Source organism: Salvelinus alpinus, chromosome 21 (assembly GCF_045679555.1).
Source record: "Salvelinus alpinus chromosome 21, SLU_Salpinus.1, whole genome shotgun sequence".
NCBI lineage: Eukaryota > Metazoa > Chordata > Actinopteri > Salmoniformes > Salmonidae > Salvelinus > Salvelinus alpinus.
In genome coordinates this window covers 10,149,337-10,166,718 of record NC_092106.1, presented here as the reverse complement: position 1 = coordinate 10,166,718, position 17,382 = coordinate 10,149,337, and the positions used below count along the sequence as shown (strand labels likewise).

The window sequence follows — 17,382 nt, the reverse complement described above, 5'->3', positions numbered from 1 at the left end:
TTGCAAATTCGTAACATTTTTAACTTTAGCAAATTCGTAACATATCATACGAATTGTAATTTGTAACATATCATACGAAATGGATGATGGAAATCCACAAATTACTATACCCATATGAAACGTAACATATCGTACTAAATGAAGTGTCTCGGATTTATGTAAAGAATAATACAAAATACTCTGAGACAAGATTGAACATTGAAATGGAGTAGAAGAGAGCCAGGGCCTGGAGAGCCAGCACTGTGTACTAAACACACAGCATGCTCAAATGGTTGTTGTTGTTTTTGTTGTTAAGGTAAATTACTGGTGTTACCTTACATGAAAGTGTAACAGAAAAGCTTCTTGGGAAAAAACGACTACAGGAAGTTTCCTCCCACTGAGTGGTGTAAATTTGGCTCAACTAAACATTTTATTTTGCCACCTAGTTGGACAACAGGAAATCTCTGTTTACTAAAAAATAGGTCCTATACTCCTGAACTGACCAAGGACTTTTCCCACATTGCCCAAATACACCACCTACCCATATGACCCACCCCGCTGTTTTCTTTCGGAAACCAGGCTTGAGTCTCGTCTCTGTAACACCCCTGAGTAATGAGAGGGGGACTCTTTGGGTGGATGGGCGGGAAACAAAACAGAAAGAAATAGCATTGTAAAACACAAATAGATGCAGACCTACACACAACAGTTGTGCTGTAGCTTTCTGACCCTGTAGTTAGGTGCCAGAAAACAGCTATGGCAGAGGACTCCATCCAGACAGCGCAAGGTAAGATCTGTCTGTGACCCTTGTTTTCCATTCAGGTTGGTTACCCAGGAATTGTCAGCTCAGCTCTGTCAATGAAAACTTTACATGATTGGTTTAACCCTCTCTCATCAATGAAATAAAGGAAAGTAAACAGCAGGCCCTTCAAAACACTGAGATGATTGCGGAGTGAGGTCCCATCAATATCCCATCCTTAATGGTCATTTAAAACAAAGCCAAAATATTTTATCTCTGTTGTCGTTTATTCTCATTTAATTCGATGATTTATGTACAATTTCAAGGTAGATCGATTATTGCATCCAGCTGTTCAATTATGGAACATCACAGGCAGGGTGAACCGATGAAACGTTTTAAATCAGTGTGTGACCAAAGAACAGGTGGAGTAGTCTCAGTCCACAATGTCTGCTTGTTGATAAAACAATTATAATAATAAGGCTAATAAAAATAAAATAAAAAGGTGCAGTATCAATCTAATTATCTGAGGATTACAATATTTAGATGATCAACAATCATGAATAACAGTAATTATTAACTGTTTAATTTACAGAGGTAAAAAGTACACAGCTGAAAATAAAATGTATCTTAATCTTCGATGATGGCTGTCAGATTATTTTAGTCAGGGTCTCAGCATTTGACAAAACCTGGAGAAAACACACGCTTGAAATGACTACACATTCGTTTGACTGGGATTTAGAGTTTGACATTGATTACAAGGCAATCAAACCACACTACAATAAATACGTTCATTGGTTGGTACATAAATAGGCAGTTCTGATTTCATCCATTCACACAGGCTTCAATCGTCTCTTGAGTTGCTCAACATACATTAGCCCATATACTGTATGTCACAAAATGAAAATAAACTATGAATCTTTTATTTTAAATACAACGAAAATCAGCACAGAGATGATAGATAATAAAAATGATGTAGTACCTTAGATCGAGCCTTTATCATGTGCAACTGTAAAACAGACTCCAACTTTATCAACCCATATCAATGTCAGCACGTTATGGGATTATATGTGACATTTTGATTTATTTATTCCAAACAGTGCTCTTGATCAGTAGTACTGATTTAAACCATAGTTCCTATGTAACCCTCATAGTCACATACAGTATGTGCAGTATTAAGAATCTTCCCCAAAAGGTTGCTTGTGTCTCTTTCCACTGCCCTTTGTCAAAAGGAGTCAATACCAACAAACCACAGAGATTCAAGTCCACAAAGTCTTTTTAAATGTGCACTTATGAAAGCTCTTCCCCAGTCTTTCTCTAGATGAGCAAGGACTAGGCATATCGCTCACAAGGGAAACAGCCGTCACACTTTCTTTATCTAGGTGGCTGTGAAAGGTGAAAGGTCACAACATGGCTATTCTTTCCATGTGTTGTTCCACTTCCTCAATGTGTTGTGCTGTCCGCCCCTGGTATCGGCACCATGTGCAGAACTTGACGACGAGCTCCATTGTGACTTGCTGTTAAACAGCTGTCTGTCTGCTTGAGTCATCAGAACGTTTCCAGAGCGGTTGGGGCCGTTAGAGCATGTCGTCGTACGCCTCTCTGACCGGGGCCCTCTTGGTACGGCGTGGTCTCAGGCTGGAGAAGCAGGAGGAGGCGGTGAGGGCGATGCGGCTCAGGCCCAAGTTCAGGCAGTGCACCTCGGATGTGACGGGCACCTCGGAGAAGAGGGCACGGTCGCGGGACAGCCGTGTCAGTGTGTCACTGTTCTCAATGTCCTTCACGATATTCAGGATCTCCTGGCGCTCCGTCTGCCGAGTCATCCCCCGGATGTTCAAGATGGCCGACACATGTTTCTTCCTGCAAACAGAGGAGGAGAAAGAGGGCTTAGTCTAGTTCGTGTTTTGATCTACCAATAAAAATTGATATGCAACAAAGATGTCATATAGGCCACATCTAGCCAATAAAGATTGAGTTGATTTGAGAAGAGTGTATCTTGCATCACTGCAATGGCAGAGTCAACCATCACAAGGACATGATAAGGGTAGGAATAAAGAGAATCATGAAAATACATTATAGAGAGGGCAGTCGGCCCTGAGGCAAGTCACTAAGGAACAGGGAAAATTGGACGAAAGAGTTTGCAAAATACAGTTAGTTAGAGAACATTCCCAATGGTTGGGTCACACACTTACATACAAACACACACACAAAATGAATAAAACATCTGTCCCTGTTCGAGGGTGCCTGACTGGCCTTCAATTCGACACCTTGGCCTCTGGAAGTCTCCCTGCAGGAAAGCAGGAGCTGCTCTGATGCCGCTTCCTGTCTGTGGCGACACAAGCTGAGCAGCAGCACGAGGCTGAATGACAACCATCTCTGAAGACTAAAAGCAGCCCTAGCCCTGGGACGGTAGTAACTCCACCTTACATGACACCCTAGACCCACTACCTTCAACACCATAGTGCCCTCCAAGCTCATCACTAAGTTTGGGGCCCTGGGTCTGAAACCCTCCCTGTGCAACTGGGTCCTGGACTTCCTGACGGGCCGACCCCAGGTGGTGAAGGTAGGCAACACCGCCTCCGCTATGCTGATCCTCAACACGGGGGCCCCACAAGGGTGCGTGCTCAGCCCCTCCTGTACTTCCTGTTCACCCATGACTGCGTGGCCGCGCATGTCTCCAAGTCAACCATCAAGTTTGCAGACGACACAAAAGTGGTGAGCCTGATTTCCAACAATGACAAGACAGCCTACAGGGAGGAAATGAGGGCCCTGGCGAAGTGGTGCAAAATGAACGAGATAATCGTGGACTTCAGGAGACAGCAGAGGGAGCACGCCCCCATCCACATTGACAGGGCCGCAGTGGAGAGGGTGAAACGCTTCAAGTTCCTCGGCAGGCACATCACTGACCACCTGAAATCGTCCATCCACACAGAAAGTGTGGTGAAGAAGGCGCAACAGTGCGTCTTCAACTTCAAAAGGTTGAAGAAATTCTACAGATGCACCATTGAGAGCATCCTGTCGGGCTGTTGCCTGGTACGGCAACTGCACCATCTGCAACCACAGGGCTCTCCAGAGGGTAGTGCGGTCAGTCCAACGCATCCCCGGGGGCACACTTCCTGCCTTCCAGGACATCTACAGCACCAAGTGTCACAGGAAGGCCAAGAAGATCAACAAGGACCTCAGCCACCCGAGCCATGGCCTGTTCACCCCTGCTACCATCTAGAAGGCGGAGACAGTCCAGCTTCTATCTCCAGGCCATCAGACTGTTAAATATTCACCACTAGCCGGCCTCCGCCCAGTACCCCGTCCTGAACTTTAGTCACTGTTACTTACCGGCTACCACCCATACTCAACCCTGCACCTTAGATACTGCTGCCCTATGTACATAGTCATTGAACATTGGTCACATTAATAATATTTACATACTGTTTTACCCACTTCATATGTATATACTGTATTCTAGTCAAGGCTCATCCTATATAACTACGGCTGTACACACCTTTTCTATTCATATACTGTCCATATTGTCTACAAACACTATCAAATACATTTATATTTATATTCCGGACAAAGACATTGCTCGTTCTAATATTTCTCAATTCCTTTCTTAATTTTTGGGGGGGATTTGCGTGTGTTTTTTTGTATTGTTAGGTATTACTACACTGTTGAAGCTAGGAACATTAGCTTTTCCCTACACCCGCGATAGCATCTGCAAAATATGTGTATGTGACCAATAACATTTGATTTGATTTTGATGATGGAGCCTAAACTCAATTCCCACCACGATCAGTGATTATCATCCAAAAGAATACAACGATAAAGGGGTGGGCATCTTGGCTTCCGGGAAACGTGCATTTAAACTTTATTTTTTGCTGTTAGCTAGGCTTAACTAGCAGTTACTAGCAGTTACATGAAACCAGTTGATTGCAATTGGTCTTTGGGAGCGAATGATGTCATAAAACCAATGAGGGTATTATTCTACATAGTGTATAGGATAGTTTGAGACTCTGAAGGGTCAATGCCTGGCACAGTTGCAAACATCAGGTGTGTACTTTACAGAGGGATTTAACACTGCAATATGTCAAGGATTGTACGGTACAGTTCCTGTTTTCAAAAGGAACTGGGAGAACCCAGAGGACAACGGTTAGCATTCTCCAGATCCAAGTCAAGATTCCAAACAATACATGTGGGTCTGTTATGAGTTAAGGATGGAGACAAATCTTAATTTAGAAAAGATTCCATTGAGGACTGCCTCCTCACTCCTGTGTGTTCCTACGGGACTCTTTAGTAGCCGACTGCCAACGCCAGGTTATGCTACACAGCTACCATGTCACGCCTGGGCAGGAAGTCCGTGTTTTTGCTTCGTCTTCGCCCAGGACCCGAGACGGACAAACGGACAAGACCCCCCCCCGTCCCCCCCCGTCCTTTCATGTGCGCCAGCGACGGCCAAAAAGCTCCCCATAAAAATAAGGAAACGACTCAGCTCTTGTTTGCTTTTAACAAGTTCCTCATTTGCCATCCACAATCAAGACAGAACAGTAGTCATGTTTGTTTTGGGGTGTTTCAGTCAACCTGAGCTTTTGGAAATGTTGGTGATCGCGTGGCTCGATGGAAGTCCTGAAAATATGACTGTCATTCCGCGTAGGTGATCGCTGCCTCCCGTGTTCCTTACCGAATGTCTGGGAACTCCCTCACCAGGACCCCCACCTCCATTTGGATGGAGGGGATGTCTTCCAGGAGGATGATCTCAGAGAGGTGTGGGATAGCACTGTCCAGCCAGGAGGAGGGAGATTCCTAAAGGGGAGAGATAGATAGAGAGAGGTGTGATCAGAACAGATCCTCTACACAGCACAGATGAGGATACAACAGTATTAACAGGGCTATTCATGTTCAAATACCTCTGCAGCTCATGACAGGTCAACTGGCTATTCTCTGACTCAAAGCCTTTGAATCTAAGACCTTGGCAACGGATTAAACCCAGAACTAGATTACGTGGTTTCAAGTCTTAATGGTTACAACTAGATTGGTGATGTTCACACATTCGTTTGACTAGAGGGAACCATCAGATAACATAGACCCAAAACACCAAGGTTAGAAGTACACCGACAGTACTGAGCATGCAAACTCAATTACCTGAGCATCAAAGTGACCCTGTTATTCTGAGAAGACTAAACCGTGTGGTCGACCAGTCCATCCTGGTCCTCCACTCGACCCGAAAGGCCGGTCAGGGCTTCTAAAGCCCAGGGCAGGATGCCAGACCACTCGTCTCTAAACAACGCTATCCTGTTGTCCAGAGAGGTGACAAACGGATGTTTTATCTAGAGCAAGGGGCGGACGCCACAGGGGAAGGATAGGGAGTGGGCTGGGGTGAGGTGATTGCCCACTTGTGCATACGGCCTGTCTGGTCATTCATCTCTATCTCGGCTACAGTATCCATTCTTCACTTGTCTCCTTTGTTCGAACTCATCCGGAGTTGTTTCAGTAACCCTCACAGACAGGCCACATACCAGTCAAACGTGATTAATGAGCACACACTCGTGAGTGCAAACACACACACACTCACACACGCACACTGTCCGTTGCGTCATGTCACAGGCAGCACCGTTGCTCTGACAACACTTCTCTAATATAGTTGTTCTAGAATGGCTCACCAGATCTTTGAAGAGCACTTCCATCTGCTTGCCCTCGTCGCGCAGTCGTCCCGCCATCCTCTTCCTCATTCTGAACGACGTGCAGATGATCCTCCCCCTCATGATGGAGCGCAGGTATTCCATCAGAACCCGTCTATGCACCTCTCCCACCAGGACCTGGGAGAACAAGGGAAAGATTAATTCATTCATTCTATCAACCAATCATCCGTTCAGTCAATCGATAAAAAAAACCCCATGTTGCTTAGAATTAAAAACAGTACCAGAACTTTGAGTTATTAGTGTACATTGTGCCAGAGGACCTTAGCACCTCCTCATGTTTACATGGCTCATACTTGCTGTGTCTCTGCCATGTACCTGATAGGGTGGGCTGTCCACCCTGCGGAACTTCTTGAAGTGTTCCTTAATATGGGACTCGATTTGCTCATAGGTCTCTGTGTTGTTCAGCCACTTCCTCTTCACCAGCTTGTCAAAGAAGGGCTAAATATGGCCAGGAGAGGGAAAATGTGAGGGAGCGAGAGAGACAGGAAAATGGTGAGAGAATGAAGAAGAGAAGGAGGCAGAGAGATGTGGGTGTGGAGACGGCCACGTTACCTGAGTCAGATCCTTGTTTGATGCATAACTAAACTGTCCGACTGGAGTTGTGTCTTCCTATCAGGATGTGTGGGCCGTTTGGACCACAAATTCCATAGATTGTGACTTCCTACCCGACGACAACAGCATAAAAAGCCCCAGCTCGGTCAAGAGGATGCGACATGCGGCTCTGTGCCTCTGGAGGACTGGCAATGCCCGTCTCTATGGCGGCTACTGAAGAGGAGTGGAACTTCATAGCCTGCCAGTAACTATGTGGCATGCTGCCAATCTAATCTTATTTAACCATGTTTGTCACATTGGAGCGTCTATTTTAGGGCCTCAGTTCCTCAGCACATCCCTGAGAACTTTGAGGGCAAGCCATGAGGAGAACACTGATAAGATGTGCTTTATATTCTGGGACACTTGGCAGACAGAGGGACGCTTGAGGGTGTGAGGGGGGGGGTGTAAATGTTTCACTATTTTTGTGAGTACCAGGAGTCATCATAAGAATAGTAAGCCAACTAAAATTCTGAGAAGTGAGGACAAAAAGGCTATTTTGGGTTTATGTGTTAGGTTTTGGGTTATGGTAAGGGGTTAAGGTTAGGTTTAAGGTAAGGGTTAGATTTAGATTTAGGGTTAAGGGTTAGGGAAAATATGATTTTGAATGGGAATCAATTGTTGGTCCCCAAAAAGTATAGTAAGACATAGCTGTGTGTGTGTGTGTGTGTGTGTGTGTGTGTGTGTGTGTGTGTGTGTGTGTGTGTGTGTGTGTGTGTGTGTGTGTGTGTGTGTGTGTGTGTGTGTGTGTGTGTGTGTGTGTGTGTGTGTGTGTGTGTGTGTGTGTGTGTGCATGTGAGGTTGTTTACATGTTGTTTTGGAAAGCTGTGACCATGGGTGTGTTTATGAATCCTTTGTGTGAGTGTGTGTATGTGGTGTGTGTGTTCGCCCGCGTGCGTGTGTGTGTTAAGAACACTTACCCTTATGCGCTCATACAGTCTGTCGCTCAGCACCTTCACTCCCTGGTTGACTATTCGGTCCAGGGAAGTGTTTGCTCGCCTGGCTGAGTCCTCACTGATGGCAGGGTCGCACTGCACACAGCGCTGGACAAAACCCCTGCACACACACAGTCACAGCAGACTAATGAATACATTGTACATTTACATGATTTATGCATGTTTTAAGGAATACTATGATGCAAAACACATCATCGAGACAGTTTTTGCTCTGTACTTGAAAACTTGACGGCTGATATGCACCATTTTGGGCGATTGTATTAACAGTGGACTAATGGACAAAATACTAAAATCTTGTTTTTGAGTATAGTAGTTAAAAGAAAACTCCACCCAAAAACAATTTTCGGGTATTTGTTTTATTAGTCCATTGTTGATATAGTCTCAGGATGTTTTGCATGTCTGCAATCCAGTTTTCAAGATATATAACTTAAAAATATATCGAAAGGATGCTGCGTTTTGCATCATACTGGCTGTATTTCTGTATTATTGGGGAAATAGACCTACTATAACACAATGCAGGCTACTCCTGCTACAACAGTCCTACCTGAAAGGGGGACAGCAGTTGACCAGGGCGATGGTCTTGGAGACATATCCATCCTCGTTATCCCCAACCATGTTGACCAGACCCTCGTGGAACATCTCCACTTTCCTTTGGAAGCTGGAAGTTAAGCAATATTAACAGTATTAGAATGTCTCATAGAGATGTTCCTTTCCATATTCCAGTTGAACTGGTTGATTCCAGTTGATATATTCTAGAATTATTGCACAATAAAATGTTGCTGGCAGTGAGGAAACTATAGGTTTGGCCCTGTGTCATTCTATGAAGGATGACAGAGACTTTGTTCTAGGCCTTAGTATGTCATATGGAATGATACAGTGTGTTCTAGGCCTTAGTATGTCATATGGAATGATACAGTGTGTTCTAGGCCTTAGTATGTCATATGGAATGATACAGTGTGTTCTAGGCCTTAGTATGTCATATGGAATGATACAGTGTGTTCTAGGCCTTAGTATGTCATATGGAATGATACAGTGTGTTCTAGGCCTTAGTATGTCATATGTAATGATACAGTGTGTTCTAGGCCTTAGTATGTAATATGGAATGATACAGTGTGTTCTAGGCCTTAGTATGTCATATGGAATGATACAGTGTGTTCTAGGCCTTAGTATGTCATATGGAATGATACAGTGTGTTCTAGGCCTTAGTATGTCATATGGAATGATACAGTGTGTTCTAGGCCTCAGTATGTCATATGTAATGATACAGTGTGTTCTAGGCCTTAGTATGTAATCGGTAATGATACAGTGTGTTCTAGGCCTTAGTATGTCATATGGAATGATACAGTGTGTTCTAGGCCTTAGTATGTAATATGTAATGATACAGTGTGTTCTAGGCCTTAGTATGTCATATGGAATGATACAGTGTGTTCTAGGCCTTAGTATGTAATATGTAATGATACAGTGTGTTCTAGGGCTTAGTATGTAATATGGAATGATACAGTGTGTTCTAGGCCTTAGTATGTAATATGTAATGATACAGTGTGTTCTAGGCCTTAGTATGTAATCGGTAATGATACAGTGTGTTCTAGGACTACTACAGTGTGTAACATGTCATTCTACAGTGTGTGGTCCTCTCACCTGTACAGGAAGTCAGCTAGACCATTCAGACTGCACTGAGCCACACGGGAACCCAGGTTTCTGTTGATGGCAGCTGACTGTTCAAGATCTACCTGCAGCCTCTGCGCACACACACACACACACACACACACACACACACACACACACACACACACACACACACACACACACACACCCGATGTTACGTTGGCAAATGTGTATTATGTGTGAAGTGCTAACAGACGCTTTCTTTTTCTCTTCCACGGCATCTGTGAAACATGAACTGACGCATGAATGACGATGATGCATAGAAAGTGTTAGTATCAATCATGGCCACTAGAGGCCAGTGAAGTGACTCTAAAAGAGTGAGCTGTGATGGAGTTCTAAGGGAAGTGTCTGTATTGACTTTGGCTGCTGCTTGAGGAATGTTTTCTCTGCTCCACCAGATGGATGAGCTTATCCTCAAAATACAAAATGACCACATTTAGCAGCAATACAAAACAATCAGGACCAGCCTCATCAAAATCAGGGGAAGAAATCAGTTATTTACATAAGCTCCTGATGTGTGTGTGTGTGTGTGTGCGCGTGTGCGTACCTGGATGACGGTGCGAGCCAGTGTGATCTGATACTCCTCGATGTGCAGCGTCTCCATCCAACGCTTCTCCTCCTCGTCCAGCACCTGAGACAGCTCTGTGGTCACCTTCTCCTGAAACACAACCAGACCCCGCGGTCAGACACAACTCAACCATGCCCTGAACCACTGTGAGCTCTCCAGCCACAAACTATCGAAATATTTCCAATTGATGCCATCAACACATCAAGATGGAAAAAGTTATAGAATCACAGATAATACTGTAAATCTGACTTGGTTTGTTATGATACTGTATATAGTATATCCCCAGTAACAGCTAACCCCTTGTAAATACCTCCCTATATTTAAAGTTAAGGTTTCCTCCCATTGTTGCTTGACTCAGCTGGGGCATGAGTGACTGCCAGCCGACAGGCCACGCTGCCAATAACCTCTGTTCTCTTTTTCCTCTGTACGATTTACTTGTGGACTATCATGTCTACCTACCTGGACCCTCCATCGCAAACACTGCCTGGAATACCACATACAACAGTGTTCTAGCCTACTTGGACCTGATAATGACCTAAGCTAAATGGCCTGTTGTCTGGCTTCCATTGTGTGGTGGCCGTTGCAGACAGGAAAACCCATGGGCTGACCCTGAGACGCCGCGCACTGATTGGCTGCACTGGTCGGAGTGATAGCCCTCCATTTAGGTGGACAGGAAGGACCATAGGTGCACCCTTTCCTTAGGCCGGTAGGGAGACACGGGGCGCACCAAATGAAGGGGGGGGGGGGGGGGGGGTTGACGGGTGGATGGTTCGGCCCTTACCCTGACGGAGTTGAGGCAGTCCTGCTCCAGTTTGTCCACGGTCTCCGAGGGCAACAGTGGCCCCAGCTTGGACCTGTTGAAGGGCATCGTCATGCTGACTGTTCCAAGGACGTCCCTGGAGAGATTACAGTAGGAGGACAGAGTCAGTGGCATACTCATACAGTAACACTTAACTAATTAACGATTGTTTATGTACAGTATAATTGACAGTATTTATGTACAGTATTATGAACAATAACATTACACCACCTTGTAACATGTGTTACAGTGAAAGCATAAAGTGAAAATGAAATGAAACATTTTATGACAAGTTATGTAAGTTCGTTACAACCTGACATTTAGCTACATACTTTTGTTCTTTCTTGTTTTTTATGCAATTCTGCTACTTCCAGAATCTGATATGTGTAAAACCCCAAGTTGCAATACACAATTATTGAATGGATGGACACCCACTTGTTATAGATGTTGTAGAGCCAGTCCAGCAGTGAGTAGATATCAGTAATCAGCAGCTGGTCGTCAGTGATGCTCTGCAGTCTGCGGGCCACCGCCTGGTGGTAGCTCTTTAGGTACACCTGGAACGGTTCATACTCCTCTGGGTACACTGGCACCACATTCCTCTTGGCCGCCCCCAGGTCCTCCACCACCCGGGTCCGCACCCTGTCCAGGTAGTCCGCCAGCTCCCCGCCCTGGGCCTCATTCCTCTGGGGCAGGCTCCCGTTTGCTGCCTCCGCCAACGCCTCCTTCCACTGCTGCTTCAGCTGCCTGGGTCTGGGGCCTCCGGGGAGCGCCCCCTCACCCTGCGCCCAGTCCCGGTCCGCCTGCTCCTCCTGCTGCAGAACCTGCACCACCAGCCCCAGGTTGGGCCCCGCCGTGGGGGAGCGCAGCGACTCACGTACCACCGCCCACAGCTCCTTCTGCAGGGCTTTGTACAGCAGCTCCACGTCTTTGGCTTTGCGCCTGCCGCCGTCTTTGCTCCCGGGGCTGTTGAGGTCCTCTGGGATAGCACCACCTGCTGGCGATGAGGGCAGGGTCGCTGCGGCCGCCTCGTTACACTCCTGCTCCAGCTCCAGGATGTGTGTGTCAGCCAGGAACAGGTCTCTCTTAGTCACCAGCTGCAGAATTTCTAGAACTAAAGGAGAGAGGAGGGAAATGCATGATACAACTCCACATAACACATGATAAATCATGCGTAGGCAATACAGCTGTATTAAGTCAAAAGGTATAATGGAGACACGATCCTAATGGAACGATCTGGGCTCTCACCTGTCTATCTGTTATGGTACACAACCCACGACCTGGTCAGATGGTCCTATGTAAATCCAAGACCTACTCAAATAAACATGACTATTCTTTGCTTTGAACGTGTCAAAGAGCTATGTTTGTTTTCACATCAAGCTCAAGGCTAAGCCACAGTGTCACTTCCAACACAGGTTCCCACGTCAGATCCTATCCATATCAGAGGCTCCAGGCCTGAGAGACAGATGTTGTTTGTCCCCTTTTGGCGTGTTGTTTTTGGGCAGATTGGACACGGTTAGACCGATCTCTCTGGAGGTGGGTTAGTTTCATCTCTACTTCAGTTGCACACTTCAAAAGATCCCATCAGGGACATGTGGGTGCCAAACATAAATCATCCTACAGTAGATTCCCACAGAATGGCTAATCGTGTGTCCATTCACTGTCCTCTCCTTAGACGCTTCCATATCAGTTTGAGGCCTCTTATACGGCTAGCATAGCTATGAAATAGTATTTAATAAAAGTACACAGTGCTTTGCATTAAAGTGGAGAAATTGTATTTCTTGTGGAACTCCATCTTGGCTTCAGAGAGTTCCATTAAGTGTATATAGACTTTTAGAGCCCAGTCTCACCCACTGAGGTGATCTCATCATCTCTTACTCTGATGTGGTCTGAGAAAAAGTTTTTAAATTAGTACTTAAACCAGTGATGAAGTCGACCATTTCCCATCGAAGTCACCAGACACTCCTCTCTGACATCACCCCTCGCCCTCTGGGAGGAGCAACACAGCCCGTCAAAATCAATGAAGTCTGATTGTCAAGACCAAGCCCGTATTTTATGTCTAATAGCCCTTTTTGATTCAGTTCACAGAAAAGTCTGTTTGTCAAATCAAATCAAATCAAATTGTATTTGTCACATTTACTGAATACAACAGGTACATTTCACCGTACAGTGAAATGCTTACTTACAAGCCCTTAACCAACAATGATTTAATACGTTTTAAGAAAAAAAAAAAAGTGTTAAGTAACAAATGGATAAGTAAAAAATGTACAAATAAAAGTAACAAATAATTAAACAGCAGCAGTAAAATAACAATAGTGAGGCTATATACAGGGGGTACCGGTTCAGAGTCAATGTGCGGGGGCACCGGTTAGTCGAGGTTATTGAGGTAATATGTACATGTAGGAAGAGTTAAAGTGACTATGCATAGATAATGAACAGAGAGTAGCAGCAGCGTAAAAGAGAGGTCTGGGTAGCCCTTTGATTAGGTGTTCAGGAGTCTTTTGGCTTGGGGGTAGAAGCTGTTAAGAAGCCTTTAGGTCCTCAACTAGAGGAAAACACAAAGTAGATTCGTCATACAAGGGCACGTGCGCGCTCAGATTTGTCAAGTTAAAAAAATAAAAATTATGATATCCTTTGGAAAGCAAGAAGGGTTCTTTAGAAGGCATTAAGTGTTGTACATAGAACCATACCTGTACATCATATCTTCCCAGCATGCTCTATTACAGGGTGATTTAAATAATTGTTTGTTTTAAAATCTGTGTTTTTGCTTATACGTTGATTGGTTGAATAATTGTTTGCTACACAAAGATAAATAACATATATTTTTTTAAACTAATCCAATCTGTTAGAAGTTGGGCTTATTGCATCCGTTACTGAGATGGTTGTTCCAGTTTAGATGATTGAGTTAGTCTCAGTATTCAATCTTCCCTACCCTGGCAGTCATTCTGAATGCAGGTTGCCAGTGATTATAAGTTAAAATTGTTGGATATCCTAACTCTGGCTGGAATCCAATAGGAATTACACATCACTTTGCAAGCCAGCTTAATGTGACTTGCAAGCATGATGTGGCCTGTAAACCAGGAGTGTCCTAACGCTGCTGTGTTAGGGTATAACTAGGCCATCAAAGAAAGGCCTCTATATATATATATATATATATATATATATATATATATATATATATATCATAAGGCCTTTCTTTGAGGACTTATATATATACAGTACCAGTCAACATTATGGACCCACCTACTCAATCTAGGGTTTTTCTTTATTTTTTACTATTTTCTACAAGGTAGAATAATAGTGAAGACATCAACATTATGAAATAACACATATGGAATCATGTAGTAACCAAAGTAGCCACCCTTTGCCTTGATGACAGCTTTGCACGCTCTTGGCATTCTCTCAACCAGCTTGGAACCACCTGGAATGCTTTACCAACAGTCTTTGGCTGCTTTTCCTTCACTCTGCGGTCCAACTCATCCCAAACCATCTCAATTGCATTGAGGTTGGTTGGTTGTGGAGGCAAGGTCAGGTCTGATGCAGCACTCCATCACTCTCCTTCTTGATCAAATAGCCCTTACACAGACTGGTTGTCCTGTTGAAAAACAAATGACAGTCCCACTAAGCGCAACCCAGATGCGATGGCGTATCACTGCAGAATCATGTGGTAGCCATGCTTGTTAAGTGTGCCTTGAACTCGAAATAAATGACTGACAGTGTCACCAGCAAAGCACCCCCACACCATCACACCTCCTCCTCCATGCTTCACGGTGGGAACCACACATGCGGAGATCATCCGTTCACTTACTCTGCGTCTCACAAAGACACGGCGGTTGCAACCACAAATCTCAAATTTGGATTTCCACCGGTCTAATGTCCATTGCTCGTGTTTCTTGGCCCAAGCAAGTCTCTCCTTCTTATTGATGTCCTTTAGTAGTGGTTTCTTTGCAGCAATTCGACCATGAATGCCTGATTCACGCAGTCTCCTCTGAACAGCTTATGTTGAGATGTGTCTGTTACTTGAACTCTGGGAAGCATTTATTTGGGCTGCAATTTCTGAGGCTTGTAACTCTAATGAACGTATCCTCTGCAACAGAGGTAACTCTGGGTCTTCCTTTTCTGGCTCATGAGAGCCAGTTTCATCATAGCACTTGATGGTTTTTGAGACTGCACTTTCAAAGTTCTTGATATTTTCCGTATTGACTGACCTTCATGTCTTAAAGTAATGATGGACTGTCATTTCTCTTTGCTTATTTGAGCTATTGTTGCCATAATATGGACTTGGTCTTTCACCAAATAGGGCTATCTTCTGAATCAAATCAAAATCAAATCAAACCAAATCAAATTGTATTGGTCACATACACATGTTAGCAGACGTTAATGCGAGTGTTGTGAAATGCTTGTGCTTCTAGTTCCGACAGTCCAGTATTATCTAACAAGTAATCTAACAATTTCCCAACAACTACCTAATACACACAAATCTAAAGGGGTGAATGAGAATATGTACATATAAATATATGGATGAGCGATGGCCGAGTAGCATAGGCAAGGTGTAATAGATGGTATAAAATACAGTATATACATATGATATGAGTAATGTAAGATATGTAAACATTATTAAAGTGCCATTATTTAACGTGGAATTGTTTAAAGTGACTAGTGATCCATTTCTTAAAGTAGCCAGTGATTGGGTCTCAATGTAGGCAGCAGCCTCTCTGAGTTAGTGATTGCTGTTTAGCAGTCTGATGGCCTTGAGATAGAAGCTGTTTTTCATTCTCTCGGTCCCAGCTTTGATGCATCTGTACTGACCTCGCCTTCTGGACGGTAGCAGTGTGAACAGGTGGTGGCTCGGGTGGTTGTTGTCCTTGATGATCTTTTTGGCCTTCCTGTGACATCGGGTGCTGTAGGTGTCATGGAGAGCAGGTAGTTTGCCCCCGGTGATGGGTTTGGCAGACCTCACCACCCTCTGAAGAGCCTTGCGGTTGAGGGCGGTGCAGTTGCCGTACCAGGCTGTGATACAGCCCGACAGGATGCTCTCGATTGTGCATCTGTAAAAGTTTGTTAGGGATTTGGGTGACAAGCCAAATTTTGTCAGCCTTCTGAGGTTGTCTGTATAGGTGGGCCATTTCAGTTTGTCTGTGATGTGTACGCCGAGGAACTTAAAACTTTCCACCTTCTCCACTGCTGTCCCTTCTATGTGGATAGGGGGGTGCTCACTCTGCTGTTTCCTGAAGTCCACAATCATCTCTTTTGTTATGTTGACTTTGAGTGAGAGGTTGTTTTCCTGACACCACATTCTGAGTGCCCTCACCTCCTCCCTGTAGTCTGTCTCGTCGTTGTTGGTAATCAAGCCCACTACTGTTGTGTCGACTGCAAACTTGAAGATTGAGTTGGAGGCGTGCATGGCCACGCAGTCGTGGGTGAACAGGGAGTACAGGAGGGGGCTGAGCACGTACCCTTGTGGAGCCCCAGTGTTGAGGGTCAGAGCGGGTTTGAGACCCAGGACCTCCAGCTTGATGATGTGCCTGGAGGGTACTATGGTGTTGAATGCTGAGCTGTAGTCAATGAACAGAATTCTTACATAGGTATTCCTCTTGTCCAGATGGGATAGGGCAGTGTGCAGTGCGATGGCGATTGCATCGTTTGTGGACCTGTTGGGTTGGTATGCAAACTGAAGTGGGTCTAGGGTGGCCGGTAAGGTGGAAGTAATATGATCCTTGACTAGTCTCTCAAAGCACTTCATGATGACAGAAGTGAGTGCTACGGGGCGGTAGTCATTCAGTTCAGTTATCTTTGCCTTCTTGGGTACAGGAACAATGGTGGCCATCTTGAAGCATGTGGGGACAGCAGACTGGGATAGGGAGCGATTGAATATGTCCGTAAACACACCACCCAGCTGGTCCGCACATGCTCTGAGGACGCGGCTAGAGATGCCGTCTGGGCCAGCAGCCTTGCGAGGGTTAACACGTTTAAGTATTTTACTCAGGTCGGCCACGGAGGAGTAGAGGGGGGCCCAGTCCTTGTTAGCGGGCCACAACAGTGGCACTGTATTATCCTCAAAGCGGGCAAAGAAGGTGTTTAGTTTGTCTGGAAGCGTGACGTGGCTGGTTTTCATTTTGTAGTCCGTGATTTCCTGTAGACCCTGCCACATACATCTCGTGTCTGAGCAGTTGAATTGCAACTCCACTTTGTCCCTGTACTGGCATTTTGCTTGTTTGATCGCCTTGCGGAGGGAATAACTACACTGTTTCAGCCATATTCCCAGACCTCTTTACATGGTTAAATGCGGTAGTTTACGCTTTCAGTTTTGCGCGAATGCCGCCATCCATCCATGGTTTCTGGTTAGGGTAGGTTTTAATAGTCACAGTGGGTACATCATCTAAAATGCACTTATTTATGAACTCACT

The 17,382-nt window shown here is 44.9% G+C and overlaps 1 protein-coding gene across 2 annotated transcripts in view; it reads right to left on the bottom strand.

Annotated features, from left to right (window-relative positions):
• Window positions 1-983: 983 nt before the first annotated feature.
• The window catches only part of LOC139547797 (tumor necrosis factor alpha-induced protein 2-like), a 39,615-nt gene continuing 23,216 nt past the window's right edge, over window positions 984-17,382 (bottom strand). For both annotated transcript variants that reach the window (XM_071356879.1, XM_071356878.1), the window contains exons 4-13: window positions 11,414-12,089; window positions 10,961-11,075; window positions 10,159-10,269; window positions 9,585-9,685; window positions 8,491-8,604; window positions 7,911-8,046; window positions 6,718-6,840; window positions 6,364-6,519; window positions 5,385-5,506; window positions 984-2,572 (exon numbers count right to left, since the gene is read on the bottom strand). In XM_071356879.1, coding sequence (XP_071212980.1) covers window positions 2,290-2,572; window positions 5,385-5,506; window positions 6,364-6,519; window positions 6,718-6,840; window positions 7,911-8,046; window positions 8,491-8,604; window positions 9,585-9,685; window positions 10,159-10,269; window positions 10,961-11,075; window positions 11,414-12,089 — 1,937 coding nt within the window. In that variant the 3' untranslated portion in view covers window positions 984-2,289. The remainder of the gene's footprint in view (window positions 2,573-5,384; window positions 5,507-6,363; window positions 6,520-6,717; window positions 6,841-7,910; window positions 8,047-8,490; window positions 8,605-9,584; window positions 9,686-10,158; window positions 10,270-10,960; window positions 11,076-11,413; window positions 12,090-17,382) is intronic.